The following is a 25,697-nucleotide window of genomic DNA, read 5'->3' as shown; positions in this document are numbered from 1 at the left end:
CTGGTTTCCCTGTTTTTTCCATCTTCCCATCATTTCCCTGTCCATTGTTACTGTCCCTGTATTATGTGCAATTAAGTATTTTCTAACTTGTAATAATAACAATGGTGATATCTAGAATGGGAGGGCGAGAGGAGAGGGAAAGCAAAGAAGGTAAAGATGAAGGGAAAAACAAACAAACAAACAACTAAAAAAACTAACAACAAAAACAAAAAACCAGTGCCAAAGAAATAAACATGGAGAGATAGTGTACTAATCAATAGTAAGGTAAACCAGCATTAGAGAGACAGAGGATTAAAAAAAATCCCCAAGTTGAAATGCGATAGAGCTTCAGTCTTAATAATTTTGGTGTTAGTCCCTCAGCCTCCGTTCCTGGACATGGTGTCTCAGTAGTTGTTCTGTCATTGTTTCATTAAAGGGGAAAAAAACCCCAAAAAACAAAACAAAATATCCCAAGTTCAAATGCAATACAGTTTCAGTTAGACCTTCAGCATGCAGTTCTAGTTCAGTAGAAAAAAAAAGAGGAAAAAGGGTCTGGAGACAGTTCTGTGAATGTCTATCTGAGGCTGCAGTTCACCTGCCTGCTACTGTCAGCCAGCTGTTGCTCTAGGCTTTATTGATTGCAGATCTCAGCAGTGAGCTTAACACTCACCTAGCCCCGCAGGCTTTGTTCACTTAGAGTTCTCTTGGGTGTGACAACCACTGTTACCAGTTTTCCCCTCTCCAAGCACATTGGGGTAGGTGGTGCTACACCCGCCTTCTCCTGCCAGTTTATTTACAGTTCACATAGGAAGTGCCTTCTTCCCCACTCTCCAGTGGAGCTTTCCTCACACAGCCACTTTTACAAGATTTCCCCTCTCCAAGGTTGCTGGGTGGGGCTGCCACTCCTGCCTCCAGCTGGCTTGTTTATTTACAGTTCCATGAGGGATTGCCCCTCACCCCCTTTGGTGCTCAGGGCACCCACCCTCTTTGCTATTTGTCTTTTGTTGTTTATTCAGTTTGGTTTTTTCTCTTTTTTCCCTGGGTGGGGGTCAGTCTGTCCAGGGGGCTATGCTGATCTGGCCCAGGGTTGTTTGTGGGAGTACCGCATGCCACTTAGCTCACCTGGTGGTCTGCTTCTCTTGAGGCAGTAAGAGCTGGCATCTGGCGGAGTGGGAACCCTCTGGTTTCTCTGTTTAACCTGGATTGGGGATGCTATGCGTGGGCTGGGAGTATAGAAGAGTCAGAGTTTTGCCTCTTCTTGGTGGTTTTTCCTGAAAAGTATTTCTCCAGCGTCTCCCCAAGATTTTACTTTAGGAAGCACAATTTCTGCTTCCTCCCTCTAGTCACCATCTTCTACTTCCCCCTCTTGCTTTTGGTTAAGAGTTTGTCAATTTTGTTCATCTTTTAAAGATCAACTCTTTGTTTTACTGATTCTTTTATATATATTTTTGTTAGTATAATTTAGTTATACAAAGGATTTCATTGTGATTTTCCAGATATGCATACAATTTAATTTGAGCAAATTCACTCCCTCCATTGCTCTTTCTTAACATCTTTTCCTACTCCTCCCTTTCCAAACGGATTTAGTGGGTTTCATTATGCCATATTCATATATGTACATATAACTATAATACATATTTATGTATATAATGTATGTATATAATATGTATGCATATAATGTGTGCATATATATAAATATATATAAGGTATTTCAATCATATTCACTTGCTATATGTTATCACGCTCTCCATTTCCTCTAACCTTCCTGCTGCTTTCCCCTGAAAGATACCCTTTTTTGAAATCCTGTGATCTTATCACCAGAACCTCAAAAAACATAAAAGTAGAAATAGGCAAAGTATTGGATGGAAGAGGCCAGGCTCTCTGGACCTCAGAATCATTCATATTGCTACTCATGAGATTCATTCCATGACTGTTCATTGAGAGGCACCTGAGCCTCCTTCCCAGGTTCCATTCATGATGCTGTTCCTCAGACAGGAGGGTGCAACATAAGGTTGGCCATGATGTACATCACAAGGCCATCCCATTTATTCTAGAACACAGAGCGGCTGCAAAACTGAGGTGGACCACAAAGTCAATACTACAATTTGCATCTTAAATGTTCTCTAAAAGGCTATGTGATAAAGCCTTGGTCACCTGTATGGTGAAAACTTTAGAAGTTGGTACCCAGGAGGAAATTAGGAAATGGGGATGTGTTCCTGAATGGATCATAGCATCCCAGTATCCTCCTCTTTCTTTTCCTTTTCTTGGTCCAAACCAAATACTTCCCAATCCTTATAATGTGCTGCTTCACCAGAAGTCCACAGCCACAAGGAAAAGTCATCACAGACTAGAACCTCCAAAACTGTGAGACAAAATAAAACTTCTCTCTACATAAAATGATTATTGCAGGAATTTTGCTACAGTTAATGCAAAGCTGAATAACACAATGAGTGTGTAGAATAACAACCCCATCAACTAGCAATATTTACACTTGCTCTTGTATGAAGAAATTCTGAGGATGAGGGAGAAAATCTGAGAATAAGGGAAGATGATCCCAGTAAGAGGGTGCACACCTAGGACAGTAGGAAAAGCCCACTTGTACATTATTCATGAGGTTGTCTGAATAGAAGAGCTTTAGGACTTTGAGAAAATCTAGGATTTCCTTGTTTGTACAAAAGATAGGATAAAAGATGTTTGTTTGTGTAAATGCCACATTACATGGAGAAGTATCAGTGTTTAATATTGTCTCTGTTATCCTATCCATAGCAGACAGGGCCAAAAAGACAGAAGGTGATATTGTGAAGCAATATCATATACAGTATACTAACACTGGTAACAAGGAAATGAATGCAGAAGACCAAAGAGACAGCTGCCTAACAATGTTTATCTTGGCAGTATTCCAATAGCTGAGATACGCAAACAGAATGTCCTTCCCATGATGAATGGATAATGAAAATAGACAGTGGTATATTACTCAGTCATAAACAATGAAGTCTTGTCATTTGTGGTAACATAGATGGAACTTGAGAGTATTTTCCTAGATAAAATAAGCCAGAGACAGAAAGACAACACCATGTATTCTCTTTCATATGCAGAAGTTAAAAATATCCACTAAAATAGATAATAGTGTTTTAGTAAGAAGGAAAATAGGTGTGTACAGGGTGAGTAAATTAGGGATGGACTTGATTAAGGAATGCTGTATAATTTGTGGAAATATGATATTGTAACCCATCAATGTAAATTTTTAAATTTTACATTTTAAAATTTAAAATAAAATATGGAGCAGATCTAACATCATACAAATCTTAGGAATTGCCCTTTTACAGCCCATCAAGTACCCTGACATCCCATGCCACACAATGAAGATTCAATAATTTATTCATCAGTACACTGTTATGATTTCACAAATGTTGCATAGAGTATACAATATCTGCTTTGGAAAGATTGTGAAATTGAGACCTCTTGAAGCCTGCTTAACCCATGACTGTCATAAGCACTGTGGACACTAGGCTGGAATAAGATCCTAAGTATGAGAACAAACCTAATTACCAACTATTGAACACTCTGTGAAGTGAACATTTACATGATCACAAAGGCCAGTTAGAGCAGTGATGGATGAAGGAATGATAAGCAAATAAATCAAAAACTATACTCTCATATTTTCTTCCTGTATATAATTTCATGGAAGGCTATTGTTGCCAAATGAAATTTTTGCTCAAAGAATAGAATTTATGAGAATTTGCAGTAAAAAGAATTTATTGTAAAAAATGTCATTTGACATGAAATTATTCCTAAACTTATATCCCATTGGATAAGTGGGAATTCCAATACATTTCTAATCCAACAATGGAACGAAATTAAGAAATATTGGAAAATGATACCATCGAGAGAAACAGAAACAGAGAACAGAGGATAAAATAAAATGAATTTTGTAATTAAAATGCAGAAAGAAGCTAAATTCAGAGAAGGAGAAAGAGAAACTCCTGGAATAAAACTGAAGTTCTACTTCCACAAAGAATCCTAGGTCTCATGATAGGGTTTTGAGTCCTGAAACTGTAGTGTTACTACAAGGGATGCTTTTATAATTTCTACCTCAAAAATTCTTTTCAGCGACTGCTTCACATCCTTATTCCTCAAATGACAGACAATAGGTTTCAGTATAGGTGTGACCACAGTGTACATCACTAGACTTTAGCAGTTGAGCATGAATTTTGGGTCATGGAAGAACTGATGTACACTCCTTGGATTGTGCAAACACATAAGGACACAACTGAGAGATGTGATGCACAGGTAGAAAATGCTTTGTACTTCTTCCAAACTGATGAGGTTTTACCTATAGAGGAAAATATCTAAGAGTAAGAATAAAGTATGCCCCTAAGTGAAAAACAAGCCAATGTCATAGTTGTAAAATATATCACCACATAGTTGAGAAAGTTGTAAGTTCAGGCACTGTAGATGACCTGATTAATTTCACAGAAAAAGTGAGGGATTTCCAAGTGCACACAAAACGACAGTCACAACACGACTGAGCTGTGTAATGTGAAAAATAAGACACCCATTATCCAGGACACCAGAACTAGCCAAATACAGAGCTGGGAGTTCATGATGACTGTTTATTGCTTTGGGAAATAGAAGGCCACAAAGAAGTCACAGGCCATCACTGTCAGCAGAAGGATGTTCAACAATGAAAAGAGTGTGAAAAAATTAATTTGGGTGATGCAGCTTTCATACATTATAATTTTCCTGTCTGTGTGGATGCTCACCAGCATCAGTGGGACAGTGGTTGAGGTGAAGCACATGTCCACAAATGACAGGCTGGAGAGGAAGAGGTACATGGGTGAGTGCAAGTAGGAGTCTGAGATTGTGGCCAGGATTACGGGCAGGTTCCCAAGCACAGTGACCAGGTACATGTACAAGAACAACACAACTAGTACAGGCTGCAACCCAGGGCCTCTGAAGTTCCCAGAAGAAGAAATTTAAAATGTGTGCCTAATTCTTTTGACTCATGTGATTGATGTGACGAGAGAGAGAGAGAGAGAGAGAGAGAGAGAGAGAGAGAGAGAATGACACAATTATTCAAAAATAACTTAAAATGCTATCAAATATATTGTATAGTCAAGACTTGAATTTCAAGCTTTTGAAATTCACTATATGAATTGTCACTATATGGCAACCCCTTGCTATCCCTGATTTGGAATTACTGTCCCACTCCCAGTCTTTTCCCAAGAGGTCATGTATTGAAAAAGTTGAAATACCAATACTTTCATGCTTTGGAGGAAAATTATTTTGAAGTGATTAATTTTTGTCACTAGCTTAAAAGAATATATACCTTGGTCTCCTGATCTATGTGAATTTCATGTATTTCTAATCCCCAGACATACTATTAGAAAGAGAGAGGTACCAAATAAACTCTGAATCAAATTATGCTTCTCCAAAAGAATGTATGAATTGCACCCAGAAATTACAAGTTATATAGTTCCTATACACATTTAAATTTAAGGCTACCTTTTAAAATGGACATTCTTTCCATCTTTTTAAAGAAATGTTTCAATAGGCTGGAGGTTTATCTCAATGGTATAGTACTTACCTAGCATAAGCTAGGCTCTGAGTTCACTCCAGGCACAACAAAAAAGAAAAAACATACATGGTCAGGAAACAGAGATAGAGACGGTAGCAACAGAGAGAGACTAAGAAACATGTAATGTCTTCAGTGGGGAATGGTCTAATAGTTCAGATGTTCCTGGATTGATTGTAAGGATGAAAACACTTCCCTGTTTCTGGCCATGTTCCAGCTTTGTCCATATTCCCTAGTGAACTAGCAGTAGAATAAAATATTAAAAAACAAGTTCCTTGAAAGAAAAAAACTAATGATATCATTTGGGATCTATGACACAGACTGTACATCCATATGGAAAAAACAAGCACAAAAGGGAGAATAAAACAAAAATTAATAAAAGTAAATATATTAAGAAAAATAAAATTTGGACAGTTTTATATGACATTTAAGAGGTGACATAGTTGTAAATGGTAATAGGAACAATGCGGACTTTCAACACATGTACATACATGTAGTAATCAAACTAGTACATCCATCACCTGAAGCATATATCATGTGCTGAGAATAAACACAATCACCCCTTCTAGGCATTTTGAATAAATAACACATTATTGTTAAGAATAGTCACTCTATTTTGCTATTAAGCAACAAAATGTCTTCCTCCAAACTTTGTCACCATTGATAAAGCCTTCCCTTTTCTTGCCACTCTTCCTCTTCCCAGGCTTTTGGTAACCAGGATTCTATTCAAGTTTTAGATTCCACAGGAATTTCCATTCTGTGGACTAATCCAGGCATAGAGAGACAAATAACAATTGGTTATTCATTTTAGTATATTTTACCAAACCTCAGAGGAATTAAAGACTTCAGAATGAAAGTCATTTTCAGGAAATAAGTAAAAGTAAATATAATATTCCTGGGTGGGAAAACTCATCTTGAATCTGGCAAGAGCCTAAAAAGTAAGACTATTAGACATATTTAATTAATTTAAATTTAAATTTTTATGTCCAAAACATAACTCCAAATTATATAAAATAAAAGAGCTGGAAAATTGCACTGAAGTGCTGGTAACTGCACAAAATAGGCACAATAATAGTAAGTAAATGAAACTGCTGTTCCATCTGAGAAACAAACACTCTCACCTCACTGTATACCCTTACACAGGTAATGACATTTCTCTTTTCCTCCTAACTAAATTGAGTAGTCCTAGGGCACACTTTACGTTTCTCAGCCCCTCTTTTAACTAGACTTCCAATTGCCATCACTTCACCTGCAAAACTAATTCTGCATGGCTGAATTCAACGTCTGTTTCCCTTTGCAGGATGGTAAATAAACATCAATGAGTTAATGAAACGGTGAGGCAAACAGAGCCATCTCTCAGTTCTGGACTAGGATGGTTTGGTTCTTGTATTACCTTAGGTAAATGCTCTTCTCTTCCATCTCAGAGAAGCTCTCCTGCAGCTGTTTCTAGGCTCTCAGACTCACCTGGATGGGTTTTCTGAATGGAAAGTCTTGGGTCTTCCCTGCATGGTTGTCAATTGAGACTAAAGCTAGCTACCACGACAAGTCATCAGGAAGATATTAAGCATCATTCCCTGGACAAGATGAAGACTCAAAGGAAACAACCATGTCCCATCTAGACAAGACTGCCCACAGTGCAGGACAAGGTAATGGCAGGTACATTGTCCTCTTACTATTTCAGTATCACTTCCTTGTGGGACCACTTATTGGTCCGCACAGCAATTTTCTCGTGTTGATTTTCTGTTCCCAAAACACATAATTAAAATTGGGTGAATCGGTCTTTAATACTTCTTCTCTATGAGCTCTTTGGACTTCTGGGGATCTACTCTCTTAACATGTAATCACAGCCCTCAAAGTTTTCTCCAAAGCCTATGACTGATTAACCTATATTGAGTAGATTGCATGGGAGTCTCCGAAAGTGTTCTTTTATACTGGGGCACAACTTTGGCATCTCCAGAAATTTTGCCATTCTCTTCAACAAGGTGGTAACTAAATAAAACCTCGATTACAACAATACTTGGGTTTTGTGGTACTTCTTCCAATATAAATAAAAACATTTTGTTGTGAGCACAAGATAAGTGTGGTCATTTGTTGATATATTTGAATAATGCATGACTTTTCAGAGGCACATTTAGATCTCTTCACGCACATTGTGACTTTAGCAACATATAAGAATTTTCTGATTTTGTTTTTATAAAATACCATTCTGTGGTATATACCATTTTAAATCTCATTCTACACTGGGAGGAATAGAGCTGAGAATAGTTGAGTGATCACGGTGTAGGGCCTATGGGGATTTAAGATCTTAACTGATGAATTTTAGAGAAGAAAGAAACATTCAGTCCAGAGCAGGATGGAGATGTCACAAAAGCAGGGATTACAAGCTTGGAATTAAGCAGGTCCTCAGTAGATACTTGTTGATGATTTGGGAACAAAAGACTTGGCTATCAATGGGAAATGCTGGTGAAAGAGTTCATGTTAATGGATGAGTGAATATCCATTCATACAGGAAAGAATAACTGCTGAAAGGAACCAATAATGGAAGTTCAGAAGGTCAGAGCCAGCAGGGCATGTTGCAGCAGTGTCTGAGCTCCTGGTGAGAGCACAATCTGAACAATGATTTATTTTGGCCACTGTGAGAGCCTGAGTCATAAATCAGCCAAGCCATGCCTATAATTGCAATCTACAAAATAGAAGGATAATTAACATGCATTGTTTTATTTTTTAAATGTTTTTATTAGAATATATTAGTTGCAAAGGGATTTATTGTGACATTTCCATATATGTGTACAATGTACCCCAGTGCATGGAGGGTGCATCCCCTCCATTATACTTCTTCTTCCTCATTCCCTTCTTAAAATGACTTCTATAGGTTTCAATGTTCCATAATAATACATGTGTAGAAAATCCATTAAAGTACTTTGTTTTTAGAAATTTGGGAACAATAGCAAGCTCCCAGTATGTTTCTTATAATGTGTGTTGTAATATATGTGCTGTATCATTCCAATTATTTAGTTTTTCTTTCTGTATTTTAAGGGACTCATAATTGCACACATTTATGGGGTACAATGTGCTTTTTCAATGTGTGCATAAATTATGTAATGATTTATTCAATGTGATTTCCACATCCATCAAATGCTTTTTATTTATTTGTGTTGATAACATTCAAAATACTTTCCCTAGCTATTTTGCAATCCACAATAAATTATTACTGATAGTAAGCCTATTGTTCTACAGACAGTCCTTTCTAACTGTGTTGCTATGCTCTCCCTCTATCCTCTGACTCCTCCAATACTTCAAAACCTCTGGTTACCACTGTTCTACTCTCAGCTCACATGATACCAAACTATTTACTTTCCACATATGAGTAATGTGGTATTTTTCTTTCCCTGGATTCTTTCACTTAATTTATTGTCCTTCTTGTTTCTGCAATTACAGGATTTCATTATATTTTATAGATGAATAATATTCCATTGTGTGCATATACTACATTTTCTTGTCCATTTTCCTTAGACACTCAGGTTGATTCCACAAACTTGGCTGCAGTGAATAATCCTGAAATTAAATGGGAGGTAATATGTGTCTTATATACTGATTTCCCTTTTCGGATTTGTACTTAATAGTGGGATTGCTCAAACAGATGACAAATCTAAGCTCAGTTTTCTTTTATGGGAACCTCTGTACTGTTCTACATAATGCCTGAATTAATTCACATTTAACCAACATTGTATTAAAGAGTCCCTTGCTCCTCATCTTCACCTGCATTTTTCCTGCAGTGGTATAGATTGAATCCAGGGTCTCAGCGATTATAAGAAAACACTCTGCCACTGAGCTACTACCCCAACCCCAGGGCATCCTTCAAATTCTAGGTGAAAACTCTGTGACTGAGGTGTTCTGTTTCACATTATAATTAGTGATGTTGAGCATTTCTCATATATCTTCTGGCCATTTGTATGTGTTCTCTTTGAAAATGGCTATTCTGATAATTTCCTAGGGTTTTTGCATTTTTATTAATATAAATTAATTGTACAAATGGTGTGTTTCATTTTCACTCATGTATGTAAGGCAGGTTGATCATATTTATGCTCCTAATACCCACCACTCTACCATGAGTACATCTTCTTCCTCTCAGTATTCCCCTTCATTCTCCCTAACATTTCCCCTTCAACCTTTTTTTAAATTCTACATATGAGAGAAAACATGTGATAATTATTTAATTTTGTCTTACTTCTTATTTTCTAATCAGATTATCTGACTTTTTTGTCATTGAAGTTTTTGTGTTCCTTGGATGATTTGTATGCCAATACCATGTAGGGTGAAAACGTGCAAATATTTTCTGCAGGTTATCTCGTCACTTTGTTGATTGTTTCCTCTACAATGCAGATGCTTTTCAGATTGATGTTATTCAGTTTGCCTGGTTTTGCTTTTGTTGCTTATGCTTTTAAGGTCTGATCCAAAATGTCTTCCTCCATAACAATTTTTTTATGTCTTTCCCCTATTTTTGTTAATAGATTTAAAGTTTGGTGCCTTACATATAAGTCATTCATTCATTTTGAGATATGTGTGTGTGAAGATCCAGGAGTCCACTTCTTTTCATCTGTATAGAGATAGCAAAATTTCCCAGCACCATTTATTATTTTCCATTATTTTTTACTAGGATATATTCATTGTACAGAGGAACTCATTATGATAATTCCAAATAGGCTTATATTTTACATTGATTAGATCACCTCCACTGTCTCTTCCCCACAATCCCATGGTGGCCACAGATAAAATTACTGCAAGAGGACTCTTCAGTTTATTTCATGCAAGTATGTGAAATCTGTCTCCTCTGTAGTTTCCAAATGCCTTAATTGGAAATTAATTTTCTCTAAGTGCAGAACTATTTTTGGTCAGTTTTTATGTCAGTACCATTCTTGCTTTGTTTATTATAGCTTTGTAAGATGTTTTAAAGTCAGATATTGGGATGTCTCCAGCTTTGTGCTATAGGCTAAGGAATTTTTCAGATACTCGGGATCATTGTGACTTCATTAAATTTTAAGATTGTTTTCTTTATTAATTTTTTGCCACTATTTGGGTTTGAACTCATGGCCTCATGTTTACTAGTCAGGTGCTTAAGTGACTCCACCAGCCCTATGAATTTTTCATTTCTGTGACTAATGTCATTGGTGTTTTGATAGGAATTGCATCTGGAGTCTGAAGATTGCTTTGCAAGGTACAGAAATTTTAACAATTTTAGCAATGTTGTGTGTCTTGGTCAATTTCTTTCATTAGTGTTTTAAAGTTTTCATTGTAGAGATTATTCCATTGTTGGTAAATTTCTTTCCAGGCATTTTCTAATTGTTTTTAATGGATTTCTTTTTCAGCTACTTAATTTTTGGTGTAAAGAAATGTGGCAGATGTCTCTGGGTTGATTTCATGTCCTCCCACTTACTTTATCAGTACTAACCATTTTCTGGTAGAGTCTGGGTTTTTCTAAATATAAGGTCATGTAGTTTGGAGAGAAGGTACCCATATAGTTTCATAGGAGGAATTAATTCTGGCATTCAACATCACTGCAGAGTGACTTTTGTATACAATAACTCATTATATTTAACAAATGCATAGAAAAGAGGAGTATGTATAATGAATGTTTAGATGTGGAAATGCCAATAAACCTAATTTGATCATTACACATCATATGCCTGAAACAAATTGAAAATGTATTGTACAAATATGTTAAAATAATGTCATCTGCAAGAGGGGCAGTATGACTTCCTCCTTTCCAGTTTATTATTTCACCTTTCTGATTTCTCTGGCTATAACTTAAAGCACTTTTATGAATAAGAGTGGTGAGAATGGATACCCTTGTCTTGTTCCATATCTCCAAGGAAAAGATCTTCTACTTTTCACATTCAGTATGATGCTAGCTATGGCTTTGTCATGTATAGCCATTGTTGTTTTGAGCTACATTCATTCTATACCTAATTGGTTGACAGTTTTATCATGAGAGAAAGTAAAATTTTAACAAACACTCTTTCTGCGCATACTGAGTTTACCATATGCTGAGTTTTTGTCCTTTATTTGGTTGATGTGATGGGTTATATTTATTGCTTTGGGTATGTTTAACAATACTTGAATCACTGAGATAAATCCTACTTGGTCATAGTGCAGAGTCCTTCTGATGTACTTTTGGATGTAGTTTGCTCATTTTGTTAAAGATATTTGTATCTATGTTCATCAGGGATCTTGGTCCTAAGTTTTCTGTTTCCTCTTTGGGTTTTGGTATCAGGGTTATTTTGGCCATATAGAAAGAGTGTGGAAAAATTACTATCCCTTCAGCATTTTGAAATGTTTGAGAAAGAATAATGTTATTTCTTCTGAAATGTTTGGTAAAATTCAACTTGGTAGAATTCAGCTTAATAAAGCCATCTGGTTTTTTTTATCTTCTGTGATTCATTCTCCTCTCCTATTATTGGGCTGTGAAGACTTTCAGTTTCTCCCTAATTTCTTCTGAATAGATTATATGTGTCTGAGGATTTTCTCACTTCTAGGTTTAAAATTTTTTAGTGCATACGTATTCACAAGAGTTTCTCATGATTTGGTGTAAAGTCTCTACTTTCATTTCTGATTTAAGTATTTTCTATTTTTCTTAGACAAGCTAGACTGTCAATTTTACTTTATCATTTCTAACACAACATAGATTTTTATTGATGTTTTATATTGTCTCCCTTCTTAATGTTTTGTTCATATCTGCTTTGTTTTTATTTTCCTTATTTCTTTTGCTTTTGTTTTCTTTCAGTCTGTAATCATTGGGCTAGGTTTGTTCCTTTACTATTTCCTTGAGACATGATGTTGTTTTCTTGTAATGTGGCATTTATTTGATTGAGGTGCTTATTTGTATAAGCATTATTCTTAGGGTTGCTTTTGCTTCATTCCATAAGTTTTCATAATGTGTGGTTCCATTGTTGCTCCACTTAAGATATTATTAAATCTCCAACGTATTTCAACCATTGGCCCATTGGTTATTTTGAAGCATAATGTTTAATTATAATATATTCTGGAATTCCACTTAATATTGGTTTGTGCAGTCAAGTTATTATGAATGGAATGATAATTTATATAATTTCAATCTTCATAAGTTTTCTGAGACTCATCTTGTGGCCCAACATATGAACTCTCCTGAAAAAACCTCCATGTATGCTTGAAAAGAATGTAATTTCTGTTGTTTTTTGATTGGATGTTCCATATAAATTTATTAGATTCATTTTGTCCAAAATGTTGTTTAAATTCAATGTTTCCTTATTATTTTCTATCAGGTTGATCTATCTTGGTTGAACAGTTGAGCAACCATTATTAGTTGCTCTATTTATTGTGGTTCTTCAATGTTGAGTGCATATGTATTTACAATTTCTATATTCTATTTTAGAATAAATCCTTTTATCATTATATGTTGTCATCATTTGTCTGTTTTTAATATTTTTATATTTATGGTTAGCCTTGTAATGACAGGTGTGGGAGGTTGCACTTTTTCTGATCTCAGACATAGCCACAAGGAGAAAAAAAATGATTGGAAATTTTTCATTGATTTCTGATCTCCAGATTCCTAGCAATTACATTGACTATAGATGACAACATTAAAATGCTTTGTTTATTGAGTAGCAATGAGAATTCAGGTTCAGGAATTCAAAAAACATTCGACCTCCTGAAGTCACAATCAGTTCACCAGTACAAGGATAGAAAGGAAACCTCTCCCGAATCACGGAACTGTGGTCCTAGAACCACCCAGACACCATATTCCTAGCATTGAAGACACAACTGTTCCTCCACCACTCATCTGCATGATAGGGTAAGGTGCATTCAACATGTCTGCAAGTGACCACATATCAGCAAGCAAGAAGAGCAATGTAAGTACTTAGCCAATGAAAATTAGAGGGCAGAGAAAAAGTTCTTCTAGGAATGAGGGAAAGTCTACTGTTTCAAAAATAATTCAGAAAGACCAATTGCTTAAACAAGAAGGAAGCCTTGGTTTAACTTCAGTCCCCTATAGCACATTACACTGGTCAGCTGCAGTGTTCAGCAAGTTAATGGATTAAAATCACAGTGGGCTCTCAAGCTTTGTGTTACTTCCCTGGGCCCTGGAATGAATTCTCATCACCACTGCTGATTCCCAGCAGCAGAGCAATGTCTGACTCACCTCCTGTCCCAAGAAAACTTTGTGTTGCCCCAATAAACTTAGTAAGTAAGAAAGAAGGTGATAGTCATAATTCCTGCTATAGACTCAATACCTTCTCCACTCTAGATAATTTGTTATGAGCTTTAAAATGTTACTTGTTCTTTTAAATGTTACTTGCAGAATTTTGCAAGTTTATACATAAGGATGCAATTACTGTAATTTCTTGTCATGAGAGAAGTACACAAGAGGCAAATATAAACTTTTACTGATCTATTGATTCCAACATTTGACAATCTAAAACCAGAGTGAAAGTGGGTGGAAGAATTGTTGGTGGAGTAGCCTTAAAATCTCTACACTGACTCTAACTCTCAACCACAGCCAGACTACTCAATAATTCAACTATAGTGTGATCCACCAATCCCACTACTGGGTTTATATCCATGGAACATAAAATCACTGTTTCGAAGGACACATGCACTCATATTCATGGCAGCCTTATTCAAAATATCCAAGGTATGGAATCCACCTAGGTATCCATCAAAGGAAAAAAGAATGTAAAATATGCAAAATGGAATTCAGCTATGAAACTTGTGACAAATATCTTGTCTTTTGGGATAATGAAGATGTTAATGGAAGTTATTACATAAAGTAAAAAAGAGCTGAGAAAGACAAATTCAGATGATCTAATACCTGGAATCTGAAAAGCTATAGTAATAAGGAATATACCAATGATTATCAGGAAAGGAAGTGATTGTGGTAGTGAGGTCAGGAAGATACTGTTCAAATGGTAAAAAGCTACAATAAGATATGAGAAATAATTTTAATGATCTACTGTGCAACATGGTGACTATAATTAACAATATATTTTATTATTGGAAAATAATGATTTGTTGGGGAATAATCAGGTGTTCTTGCCACAAACATAACCATGTGAATTAATGCATGTATTGATGAGCTATAGTTAGCCATTTCACAAAGTACATTCCACAAAGTGTTATGAAGCTTAAATAAATGAATTTAAACCTTTCAATTAAAGTAAAAGAATGGTCAAACAACTGGGACAGTCACCAACATTCTCAACTGCAAGATGGCTACAAATAAGAAGTTTCTGTGCCAACCTAGTCCAATCATAATCTGCCTTTAAACACTATCCCCAGGGAATTCCCATTCACAATGAAGTAGGAAAGGCTGTCATCTACAGTTCTGTTTCTCAACCTACCTACTTGTGGCATTTGTGCTAGATGATACTTTGTGGTGATCCATGCTGTGAATCTTAGAAGGTTGAACAACATCCCTGGCTTCAACCCACCAGGGACAACACCACCTCCCCAGTTGTAGCATCTCGAGTTTTCTGCAGACATCAACAAGTATCTCCTGGGTGGACAATCCTCCCTAGTGGAGGACAACTGACCTACAGCATGAGAACTGAGCATGCCCTAATGCAGTTCCAAAAAGAGATCATCCTCGCTTAGTTTATTACTGGGAGAATATCACTGAGCTACTCTGAGTCTCAAATCTGCAAATGAAAAGTGAGTCCTAAAAGTACTGAAAACATAAAATGGACATGTGTAAAAATTAAATAAGGCAATCCTCCAATTCTAACTTCAGTCCATGCTACATAAAATGTATTAAGAATATATTTTATTATTACCAAATATTTAATAAATGAAAATTTAGTAACAATTATTGTGTTCCAAAATTTAAAAACCTACATACATTACACAAAATATGAAAAATCCAAGAGTTATAGTAATGCCCCTATGGTTTTGTAAGAAATGTACACAAATCTCTACCATGAGGAAAAGGGAGAGTTTTGGGGTTGCATAGTAATTTTTGAAACTATAAAGAGTTTTGTCCTCTCTAAAAGTCAAGGATTTGGCATTCTATGAAATCTAGCAAAGTCAGGAACCTCAGACTATGGAGATAATTATAGGATTATGAGAAACAGCAAAGCAGGTTTTACTTGTGGAAGGAAAGTAATTTCGTGGGGAAGGCATAATAAAGTCTCATTTCAAGTGATTTCTGATCTGGTCTCTTGGGAGCACAGATTGAGCAGGAAATTTTTCCTTTCTCCTCACACCAATGTCCCAGAGGGAAATCAGGTGAGCAGTGGTTGGAGTAACAAAATGAAATGTACCTTATGAGCAGGCAGGGAGGTATAAATACATCCCCTCATGTTCTCACTCAGAGGGTACAATCCTGGACAGGATATGGTGGCTCCTTTTGGAGTTCTAAGCCCAGCTGGAAGACAAATGCAACAATCCCTCCTGCTGTCTTGTCAGGGGCCAAGCTTCAGTCTGCCTCATCAACCATACAAGAAGGAATCCAGATTTCCACACAGAGACCTTCTTCTTATAGAACCCATACAGGTGAGTCTAAGACAACAGAAGTATTGTGGGAAATGTTCAGCAAAAATGGAAGGTGACAAAAGTTACCTGAAGTCAACTCAGGACCCAGTCAGCATAGCCCCAAAGCTGAGAGATTGCTGTGTGTGTGTGTGCTTAGTTTATTAATTAACTGGAAATTTATTTAACATTTTTAAGAGAATAGACTTTTAGACACTGCCATAATTTCTGAAAATTGTATGATTGGAATTGGATTAGACTGAAGGAAGAAATGGTGTGATATATTCTCATAAAGTCAGACAATGCATGTCGAAGGAGTTTTACAGTTAGGGAGTAGAAAGGTGACTATTAGGTTTAAAGGGATGTACTGTGAAGTAAGTGAACTTTTCCATTTTTTAAAAAATTTTTATTCGTGTATCTTAAGTGTGATATTTCCATGCATATGAATAATTTACTTAGATCAAATTAATCCCTCTATTGTTATTTCTTGCTTCAAGCCCTCACTTAAACAATTTAAAGGGTACATTATTCTATTTTGATCCATGCATATAAAGTGCTTCATTCATGTTTGCCCCTATCACGCTCTTCTTTCACCCTCCTCATACTACTGGTTCTCCTACCCAATGGTTCACCTTTTACACTCATGTCATTCTTCATATTTAGTTTTATTATGGAATATGTTTAAGCTTGTTTCCATATTGATTACAAAGACCATAATAATGGACTACTTAGAATCCTTTTGATAACAGCTAGTGAAAACACCCATTGCATCGTGATTTCTCCTGTGCTAAGTATTTGCATAACCAAAATTCTGTTTGTTAGGTAAAGAGGAAAACTAAAGAGTTTTAGGTTAAATTCTGTCATTAGCTCTACATGTCATTTGCTTCTAAGGGCACTGAGTGTGTCTACTATTTTATCTCATTTCTTAAAAGAAAGTATCAAAATTTTTTTCAGTTTGCTGTTTGCCATTTAACTCTTTTACATTTGTATATAGCTATCTGGAGTGGAAGTGGAAATGAATAAATTTATTGAAGTCCTAACCCACAATTGCCTTTTTTTCCCTCAAAAAGTGGTATTTATTCAAAGGAAAAAAGACAAGATGTTCATCCCTTGGCTCCCATCCTTCCATACACCTACAACTGCCTTTGAAATTTAGAAAGTTCTTCTGTGTGATCAATAATAATCTCCTTTTATATGTTTTGACTTCTTATTAAATATCTCTATTTCTCTATTACTTTTGCTTTTCGTTATTTCTATTTTTATAAGTAGCCATCATCTTCTGAAATCTTGGGAAGCATATTATCTTGCATTAAGCTAACACTCACCCACATACTTCTCATAAGTATATTTTTATACATAGAAGCTTCATTATGTTTATGGAGATTCCCTTTCTGTACAATGGGTATAAATGATTAGTATCATGGGGCTACTGTGAGTAATGAGTGAGAAAGTGCATGTAACAACTCATAAAGCGAGCTATTATATTATTTTGATCATGGTTTCTAGTCCAATTATGGTTGCTATAGTGCCCAGTGTCCAAAGCACATGTGAATCCATTTATGTTTTTCTATTATAAAATAACTTAGGATAGTGTTTATTCCACTGTTCCTAAAAAGCAGAAATTTATTATTTGCTTTATATGACTTTGTCAATGAAATCTGGAAATAAAACTTCATTGATGGGATTAATCTATTGTTATTTTAGAGCACTTGGTTGTAAATATATTTTGGATTTTCATTCAATACAGTATATTTGAAACAATTTACTTACCACAGGAATCTCCTTAGTGTATAAATTTTTACCATTGTAAATTTTTTCAACATTTTCAGAATTTTTCATGTTGGAGAAAACACATAAATGAACAAAGCAGGAAGATGTATGTTCCTCTGGATCTTCCATAAAAGGAACAAGTTAAAAAATGATGAACTAAATCAACATGAGATCTTATGAAGGAAGTGGATAGATTTTCATGACAGAGGCAGGATTTTATAAACATTATTATAGAATGAACAGTCTGTATAACTTGATTACTGAACTTTGTATATGACAAATGGGAATAATATCTTACCATGGGGTTGGTTTCATTTTGTTAGCATTTTGTAAGGATTTTTGCACCTGCATTTCTCAAGGGCACTAGACTGCAATTATTTTTCCTGTAGCATATATGTATGATAAAACTGTGAGTCTTAATATACAAATGCCTGGATCTTAAATAATGAATAAAATAAGATGAGAAACACTAGGAGGCACAGTATTTTATTGAAATTTAAATATTGCATTATTTCACATACATGAGATATCTAAAGTAGTCAGACTCACAAATCCATGGAATAGAATGGTTAGGGTTAGGGTTAGAATTTACATTTACATCACTCAAATGTATAAAAGAATTGCCCATTTAGGGATGGGAGGCATGCTTCAAATGCAAGCATGAAGCCCTGAGTTCAAACTCCAGTACCACTAAAAAAGAACTGTTCATTAGAACTGTAGTGAATACAAAGTAAGAAATAATATACTCAGAGACAGGAATTCACAATTAGAGATTATACAGGGGACTTCTACAGACCTAATACCAAAAGTAGCCATGTTATATTTCTCTTTCTTGTAATCACAGCACATGGAATCACGAAATTATACACAATTTTCAGACTTTCTTCTTCTGGGATTTGCAGAGGGTGAAGAATGGCAGCCTCTCATATTTGGACTTTTCTTCTTCATGTACCTGATCACAGTACTTGGGAACCTACTCATCATTCTGGTCACAATCTTAGACTCCCACCTGCACACACCCATGTACTTCTTCCTCTCCAACCTGTCCTTTGTGGATATCTGCTTTACTTCCACCACCATCCCCAAGATGCTTGTGAACATACAGACACACAGCAAGGTCATCACCTACATAGATTGCATCACCCAGATATATTTTGTGATATTATTTGCATGTTTGGACAACTTCCTCCTGGCTGTGATGGCCTATGACCGCTTTGTGGCCATCTGTTACCCTCTACATTATAAGGTAATAATGAAGCCCCAGCTCTGTGGATTCCTGTTACTGGTGTGCTGGGTCATAAGTGCCCTGAATTCCTTGTTACACAGCTTAATGGTGTTGAGGCTGTCCTTCTGCAGAAACACAGAAGTCCCGCACTTTTTCTGTGAACTTGATCAGTTGGTTCACCTTGCCTGTTCTGACACTTTTCTTAATAATATAGTGATGAATTTTGTAGCTGGGTTGTTGGGTGGCGGTCCTCTCATTGGCATCCTTTGTTCTTATGCTAAGATAGTTTCCTCTATACATAAAATATCATCGGCTCAGAGGAAATGCAAGGTATTTTCCACTTGTGCATCTCACATCTCAGTTGTCTTCTTATTTTATTGTACAGTCCTGGGAGTGTACCTCAGTTCTGCTATGACCCAAAACCTACAATCAACTTCAACTGTCTCAGTGATGTACACTGTTGTCGCCCCCATGCTGAATCCCTTCATCTATAGTCTGAGGAATAAGGACATAAAGAGGGCTTTGAAAACATTCTTTGAGAAAGAAACTAGAAAAGACCCCATTTTTCTGAGACTAAAAAGTTGCTGTAGATTGAAAGACTCTAATCCACAGAGGAAGAAATTATAACATTGTCATCAGATTGCAGAAGCAGAATTTGCTCTTACTTGGGAGGAATTTAGATTTCTTTGGTTTGAATTTCTCTATAAAGTTTATGTAACAGAACTTGATAAGCTTTCTTCTCTCTGACGTAAATAGTTTTTCCCTTTATCACTTGCATAGTTCCTTAAAGTTATTTTCAAACTTGAATTCGAAATATGAGGAACTCCCATTTATTTCTGGAGACAAAATTAATTTCATAGGAATAATTTCTTCTATGTGCCAAAAAAAGGCAGTGTTATTTTTCTATTGTTACTATGTAACATTCATGTGTTGTACTCCACCAATGGAAAAACAGTACACTTGAAAATTAAGGCCAATTAGATAATTTTACACTAGAGGAAATTGTGAGACCACAGTTTTGCACATCTAAGTCATCATTCTTTCATTCAATACTATTTTATCTACTCTTACTGATAATGAAGATTAATAAACTGGTGTGTTTGGTAACTCATCATTGGCTTGTCTTCAAGCCATCATCAGAATTCTGTATTCTGATTCAGGTTGGTGTCCACAGTTCCTACCACAGTCACTGATTAAACCTAATTATCAACCACATGACTCCAAATGAAACCTACATGGAAAAACTAATTTGAAATAATAAATTGTTTCACAGAGTCAGAGAGGACCTGAAATACCAGAGAATCATCTACTTATCATTATTACCTTGTATTATTATGCAAAATATCCCTTTTCATGCTGTGAGTTATTGAAGTGTACAAGTGAGCTGTCCCATGTGTAAGGTGGTTATTCATTAAGGATTGTGTGACATGTTTTATATTTTTATGGAATTATCTATACATTTTTTGAAATCTTCCAGTGCTGCCAAAAACTATGAATACTTCCATTTTTCTAAATGAAATGTACTCTGGTTTTTTTAGGGGGGGGGTATGTTTCCCAGAACCACTGGAAGGGTGAAGACTGGACAATTACAATGTCATCTATTTTGTGCTTTTGAATAATGTTAATAATAAAAATCAAAGCATAATTCACTAGGAAGCCTGAATGCCTACACCATAATGTAATTTTCCTTCACAAGCTCCTCTAAACTAGCATCCATGTATTTTTACCTGGAAAGTAATCTCCATGTAGTCATTTGTAAATGCAGTTATATAAAATAACCTTGAATAAATGAATAAAAGCTCCTTTACATCATTGTGAATAAGTGTTAGAATAACAAAGGACTGACATTATTCTCAAGTAGGGAAGGGAAGAATTCTCTGGGAATCATGAAGGAGGGGAGGGGACTGCTGAAAAGTCACTGAAAATAAGAAAGGTCATCCAGAAGAAGTAGAAAACAACGTGAAGCACCAACCTTGACTCACTTGAGGTGGGGAGGAGAAGGTGAATCTGAAGCACAATCATAAAGCAGGCCAGGCAACCCTGGTAACAGACAGGCAGTCCTAGTCACAGGACAGCTGGCGGTTCTAACAAATCTTAAATCAGTTATGGGGATCTCAGTGAGGTCTAACCAGACACCATCTTTACAGTGGGGCTATTGTCAGACTGTGGTACTTTGGGACCAATAAGCAAGGGTCTGGGGGCCTTGCAACATCCTTCCAGTGTCTGGTTGGAAAATGATCACAAAGGTGGTCATAAAGAAGAGGAGGGTCTCACATGGGCCAATGAGAAGTTTAAACTGTGAGAGGCTCTAGCAGTAAAGGCCATGGTGATACCTGGCCCCACCTTCTGTGGCCAGGAAGGAGCCCCATTGCCTGTAGACTACTCTGAAACAAGCTCTGAAGCTTTGAGTGGGGCATTGTTTAGCTTTTATTATCTCTTCCTAAAAAAACTAATAACAGATCTGCCATAAAATCCAGCAGTACCACTCCCAGGGATATACCCAAAGGAATGTGAATGAGCTTACAACAAAGGCACCTGCACACCCATATTTGTTGCACCACTATTCACAATAAATAAGCTATGGAAACAGCCAAGATGCCCCATTGCTGATGAATGGATTAAGAAAATGTGGTATTTATACACAATGGAATTTTACTCAGCCATGAAGAAGAATGACATTCTGTCATTCTCAGGTAAATGGTTAGAACTGGAAAACATCATCTTGAGTGAAGTTAATCAGGCTCATAAGCCAAAAAGGTGCATATTCTTCTTCATATGCTGATTATAGACATAAAACAAATGCAGCAATGTTTGGGACATGGGTAGCACTAGAGGAGGCTGTGAATGAGAGGAATGAAACAATGGAAGGAAACAAAAAACTTGAATATGGTTGATATGCTCACTGTGTAAGAGTGAATACAGAAATCTTAAAATGGCAGGAGCTACTATTGGAAGGGGACTAGGAAGGAGTGAAGAAGACTAGAAGAGATGAACCAGTTGGGGTTGTAATACATGTATCCATGGAAACAACATAAGGAAACTCCATGTGTAGCTATTTTAACCTCAAACTAGCAAAAGCATCAAGTTTTTCTTTTCATGTTTTATGTTTTTTCTCCTACAAAACTGGATAACAGGAGGGCAGAACAGTTTCTGGGGGGGAGGAGAGGGGATGACACTAGTTGGAGGGTGGTGGGGGGAGAGTAGGAGGATGGATAAGGTGCAAAAAATGTGTACACATGCATGGAAATACAAAAATGATACCTGTTGAAACTGTTCCAGGAATCAGTTTAGGGGAGATGAAGCAGCAATTTGGAAGGGATACATTCAAGTAAGATATATGTGATACATAGTAAGAATGTTTGCAAATGCCACAATGTACCCATATCCAGCACAATAATAAAGGAAAAAATGTCATTTGATCTTCAAAACAAAATTAAAAAGACCCAAGTTCAAAAATCAGCCTTTCCAGTACTTTTTGACTGATACTTCTCAGTAAATTATGTTCTGTGATCATGTTATTACTTTACCTTATATTATTCTCTGGAACATTTGTGATATTCTGGCCTCTGGAAAGTTTTCAGTTTTGTTTAAAGAATAAATTGCTTAAATAATAAAAGTAAAGTAAATTTTTCCTAAGGAAACATGGACAGAATTCACATAGAGTGAAAAGTTGTGTCCTGTCCCTTAACATTTATTAGAATATCAAGTAAATGAAACGCCATCTTGCCTTATGAATCCAGTTTGCCAATTTGGTCCTACATTTGCAAAAGACCAAAATTACAGATATATGGTGATATTCTTATATGTGTGTGTGTGTGTGTGTGTGTGTGTGTGTGTGTGTGTGTTGATGGAAATGGGATACAGGGCCTTAAATATGCTGCACAAGCACTGTGCCATCCCTAGTTTACAAGATTACAGTCCTTACATAGAAATGTCCTTTAGAGTTTGATCATTTTAACACTTCCTAGGACACATGTGAGCATGTATTTGGTAATCACCCTGACAGATTCCACAATTATCTAGAATGTGAGTTTGAAAAGGTCCATGTGCTAACCTTTGTTCTTCAGAAAGAGAATGATTTGAGGGAGTTGAGGGATTTGAAGAAATTCTAAAAATCATGATATTGAATAATTGCTACCAGGTCAAGAAAATATAGTTAAAATGAGAAGATGGGGCTGGAGATGTTGCTTAAGTGGGAGAACCTCTGCTTTGTAAATGTGACACCTTGAGTTGAAACCTCAATGCCACCAAAAAAAATGAGATGAACAAAGAGAGGAGTTCCTTCATTCTCTAATAAGGTACACAAGTGTTATGCTGCTCCACCCATTGGTCATGACATGTGCTGAAATCTAAACATATGGGATGATACCTACGAACAGTATAATGGACTTTATATCTTTTTGGTTGGACCATTCAAAGAAAAAGCTTTCAGATACTCCTCTTATAAAAAGGCATTAAAAATTTCCTAGTTTGAGGCTGGCTCAGGTGGCAAGAGCACTTGTGTAGCAAACCCCACTGCCATCAAAAAACTTCCCAGTATAGACTTGGGGTAGAGCTCAAGTGGTAGAGCACTATCTTTAGCAAGTTTGAGAGCCTGAGCTCAATCCCAAGTACTGCAAAAAATCCAGTTTTAGAGTGGAAAATATACCTTATTTACCATTATATCAAGATACAACTTGAAATGTTAATCAGTGTCTTCATATTACCTCAACCATTCCCTGGATAACTGAAAGTTATCTAAGTTATCAAATGGTTATCCAAAGTTATCAATGGCTCTTTCTGGTGTTTCAAGAGTAGACTTACATAGACGCCACTTTACTCATAGGAAAACCAAATTATGGGAGCACTGTATAAATAACCATAAGCCTTTCTCAAACTAGCAGGTGCTCCAAAGTGTAAGGAGAATGTAATGTCATTCACTCTGTGCAATACCAGTGATAATACAAAAACAAAGGCAGTCAAAATCCTTTCAAATAGGATGAGGAGTGTAAATAACTGGTAGAGGGCATTCCTATCATGCACAAGGTCTGGGGTTTCACTCACAGTACATGAACATGTACACACATACACACAAATACAGAGAAAGAGAGAGAGAGAGAGAGAGAGAGAGAGAGAGAGAGAGAGAGAGAGAGAGAGAGAATATCAGTAAACAGGTGCAGAAACATAAGAAATACTGTGACCCAAAGAAGTGAGATATAGAAATTCATGTCCAAAATAGAGAGCATATATTACATGCACTAAATCTTTTAAATACTGGAAGAATAAAGATGACTAATACATTGAACTTTATGGAGAAACATGACTGTTAATCTCAGGAATGCAGGACATATATACAATGATGTGCACACCCATATACTTGAGCAGTTCCTGAAACAGCATACAAAGTGCATTAGATGTGGAAAGATGGAGATCAATAAGGTCATTGTCACTCATTCTGAATGTTTGTGTATGGTTATGGCTTCCACGATTTGGAATTTAATCCCCATTGTGAAGTTTGAAAGTAGTGGAAACATAATCTAATTTTGGCATCTAGAGACAGGCCTTTAGTATGTGATTAAAATTAGATAAGGTCATGAGTATGAATTCTCTATGACTGAATGCTGGTAGCTATGTAAAAAGTAGAGCACACAAGAGAGAGATACATGTGCTCCATGTCACATCAGGTGATGCCCTGAGCCACTCAGGGCACTGCTAACAAAGCCATCACCAAATATGGCCTCTCACTCTCCAACCAGAACTGTGATTCACACTAAACACCCTTTCTCTGTAAGTACCAAGCCATAAACAACAAATGAATACACTCATTGATGTTCCCATCCCCCATAGAAAATATATATACACCCTGCTAACTTCCCTATTATCTCATTTGACTAATAAATTTCATCCACATACATGTGTTTTTGGAGAAGTAAATTCAATTTTTTCAACTAAGGTACTTTATGAACAAGTAATCAATATATAATAGAAAATGTTTCAGCATTTACATAGAGCTGACGTAATACAGTAATAGTAAAAACCAAGAGATCTTTAATGGATGAGTGAGGGGCAGTATTGCATATAACTGGAAAAATCGTACTGTATTTCAAGCCAGGAATGGAGATGAATGTCTGCAAGCTAGCCTGAACTACATCATAATACACTGTACCAAAAGACAACAACCAAAGAAAATAACCTTTTTAATATAATTCCCTCAATTCCATGAACAACAGTTAACTTATTGTATATTTCAACATACAAATGTAAAGCTTTCACAAGCCATATGCAAATTTTTGTGAAAGAATATACAGAATACTTTTATGTAGCAAAAAATGGAGTTGGGGGGCACTGCTCAAGTGATCAAGTGTTTCTTTAGCAAGTGCAATGCACTGAATTCAATCCACAATACTGAAATAAATAAATATTAATTAAAAGTTTTAAAACAAGGGAATGGAGATGAGCAAGAATGAAGGAAGGAGTAAATCTAACTAAGGTATATTGTAAGCACATATGTAAATATTACAATGCATCTGCCTGCACAAGTATTTTACGCTAGTAAAAATAAATTTTTAAAAAAGAAAAATGTAAGTCATAGAATGGTAAATCCATTCTATTTAAAATTAAGCAAACTAAAAGAAAACAAAATGACCTAAGAATGTAGCACGATCATAA

General features: G+C 36.1%; 1 protein-coding gene across 1 annotated transcript; it reads left to right on the top strand.

The window, feature by feature from the left end:
* Positions 1 to 18,671: 18,671 nt before the first annotated feature.
* On the top strand, positions 18,672 to 19,676 carry LOC109678947 (olfactory receptor 7A17-like). Its single transcript, XM_020154316.1, has one exon. It carries the CDS (start codon positions 18,672 to 18,674, stop codon positions 19,674 to 19,676), a length of 1,005 nt encoding a protein of 334 aa, XP_020009905.1.
* The last annotated feature ends 6,021 nt before the right edge of the window (positions 19,677 to 25,697 follow it).

Source organism: Castor canadensis, chromosome 14 (genome assembly GCF_047511655.1).
Source record: "Castor canadensis chromosome 14, mCasCan1.hap1v2, whole genome shotgun sequence".
Taxonomy (NCBI): domain Eukaryota; kingdom Metazoa; phylum Chordata; class Mammalia; order Rodentia; family Castoridae; genus Castor; species Castor canadensis.
This window is presented reverse-complemented; position numbering and strand designations above follow the sequence as displayed.

What these genes read in the sequence shown, in the direction of transcription:
- LOC109678947 (XM_020154316.1), top strand. Translation starts at nt 18,672, where the DNA reads ATGGAATCACGAAATTATACACAATTTTCAGACTTTCTTCTTCTGGGA.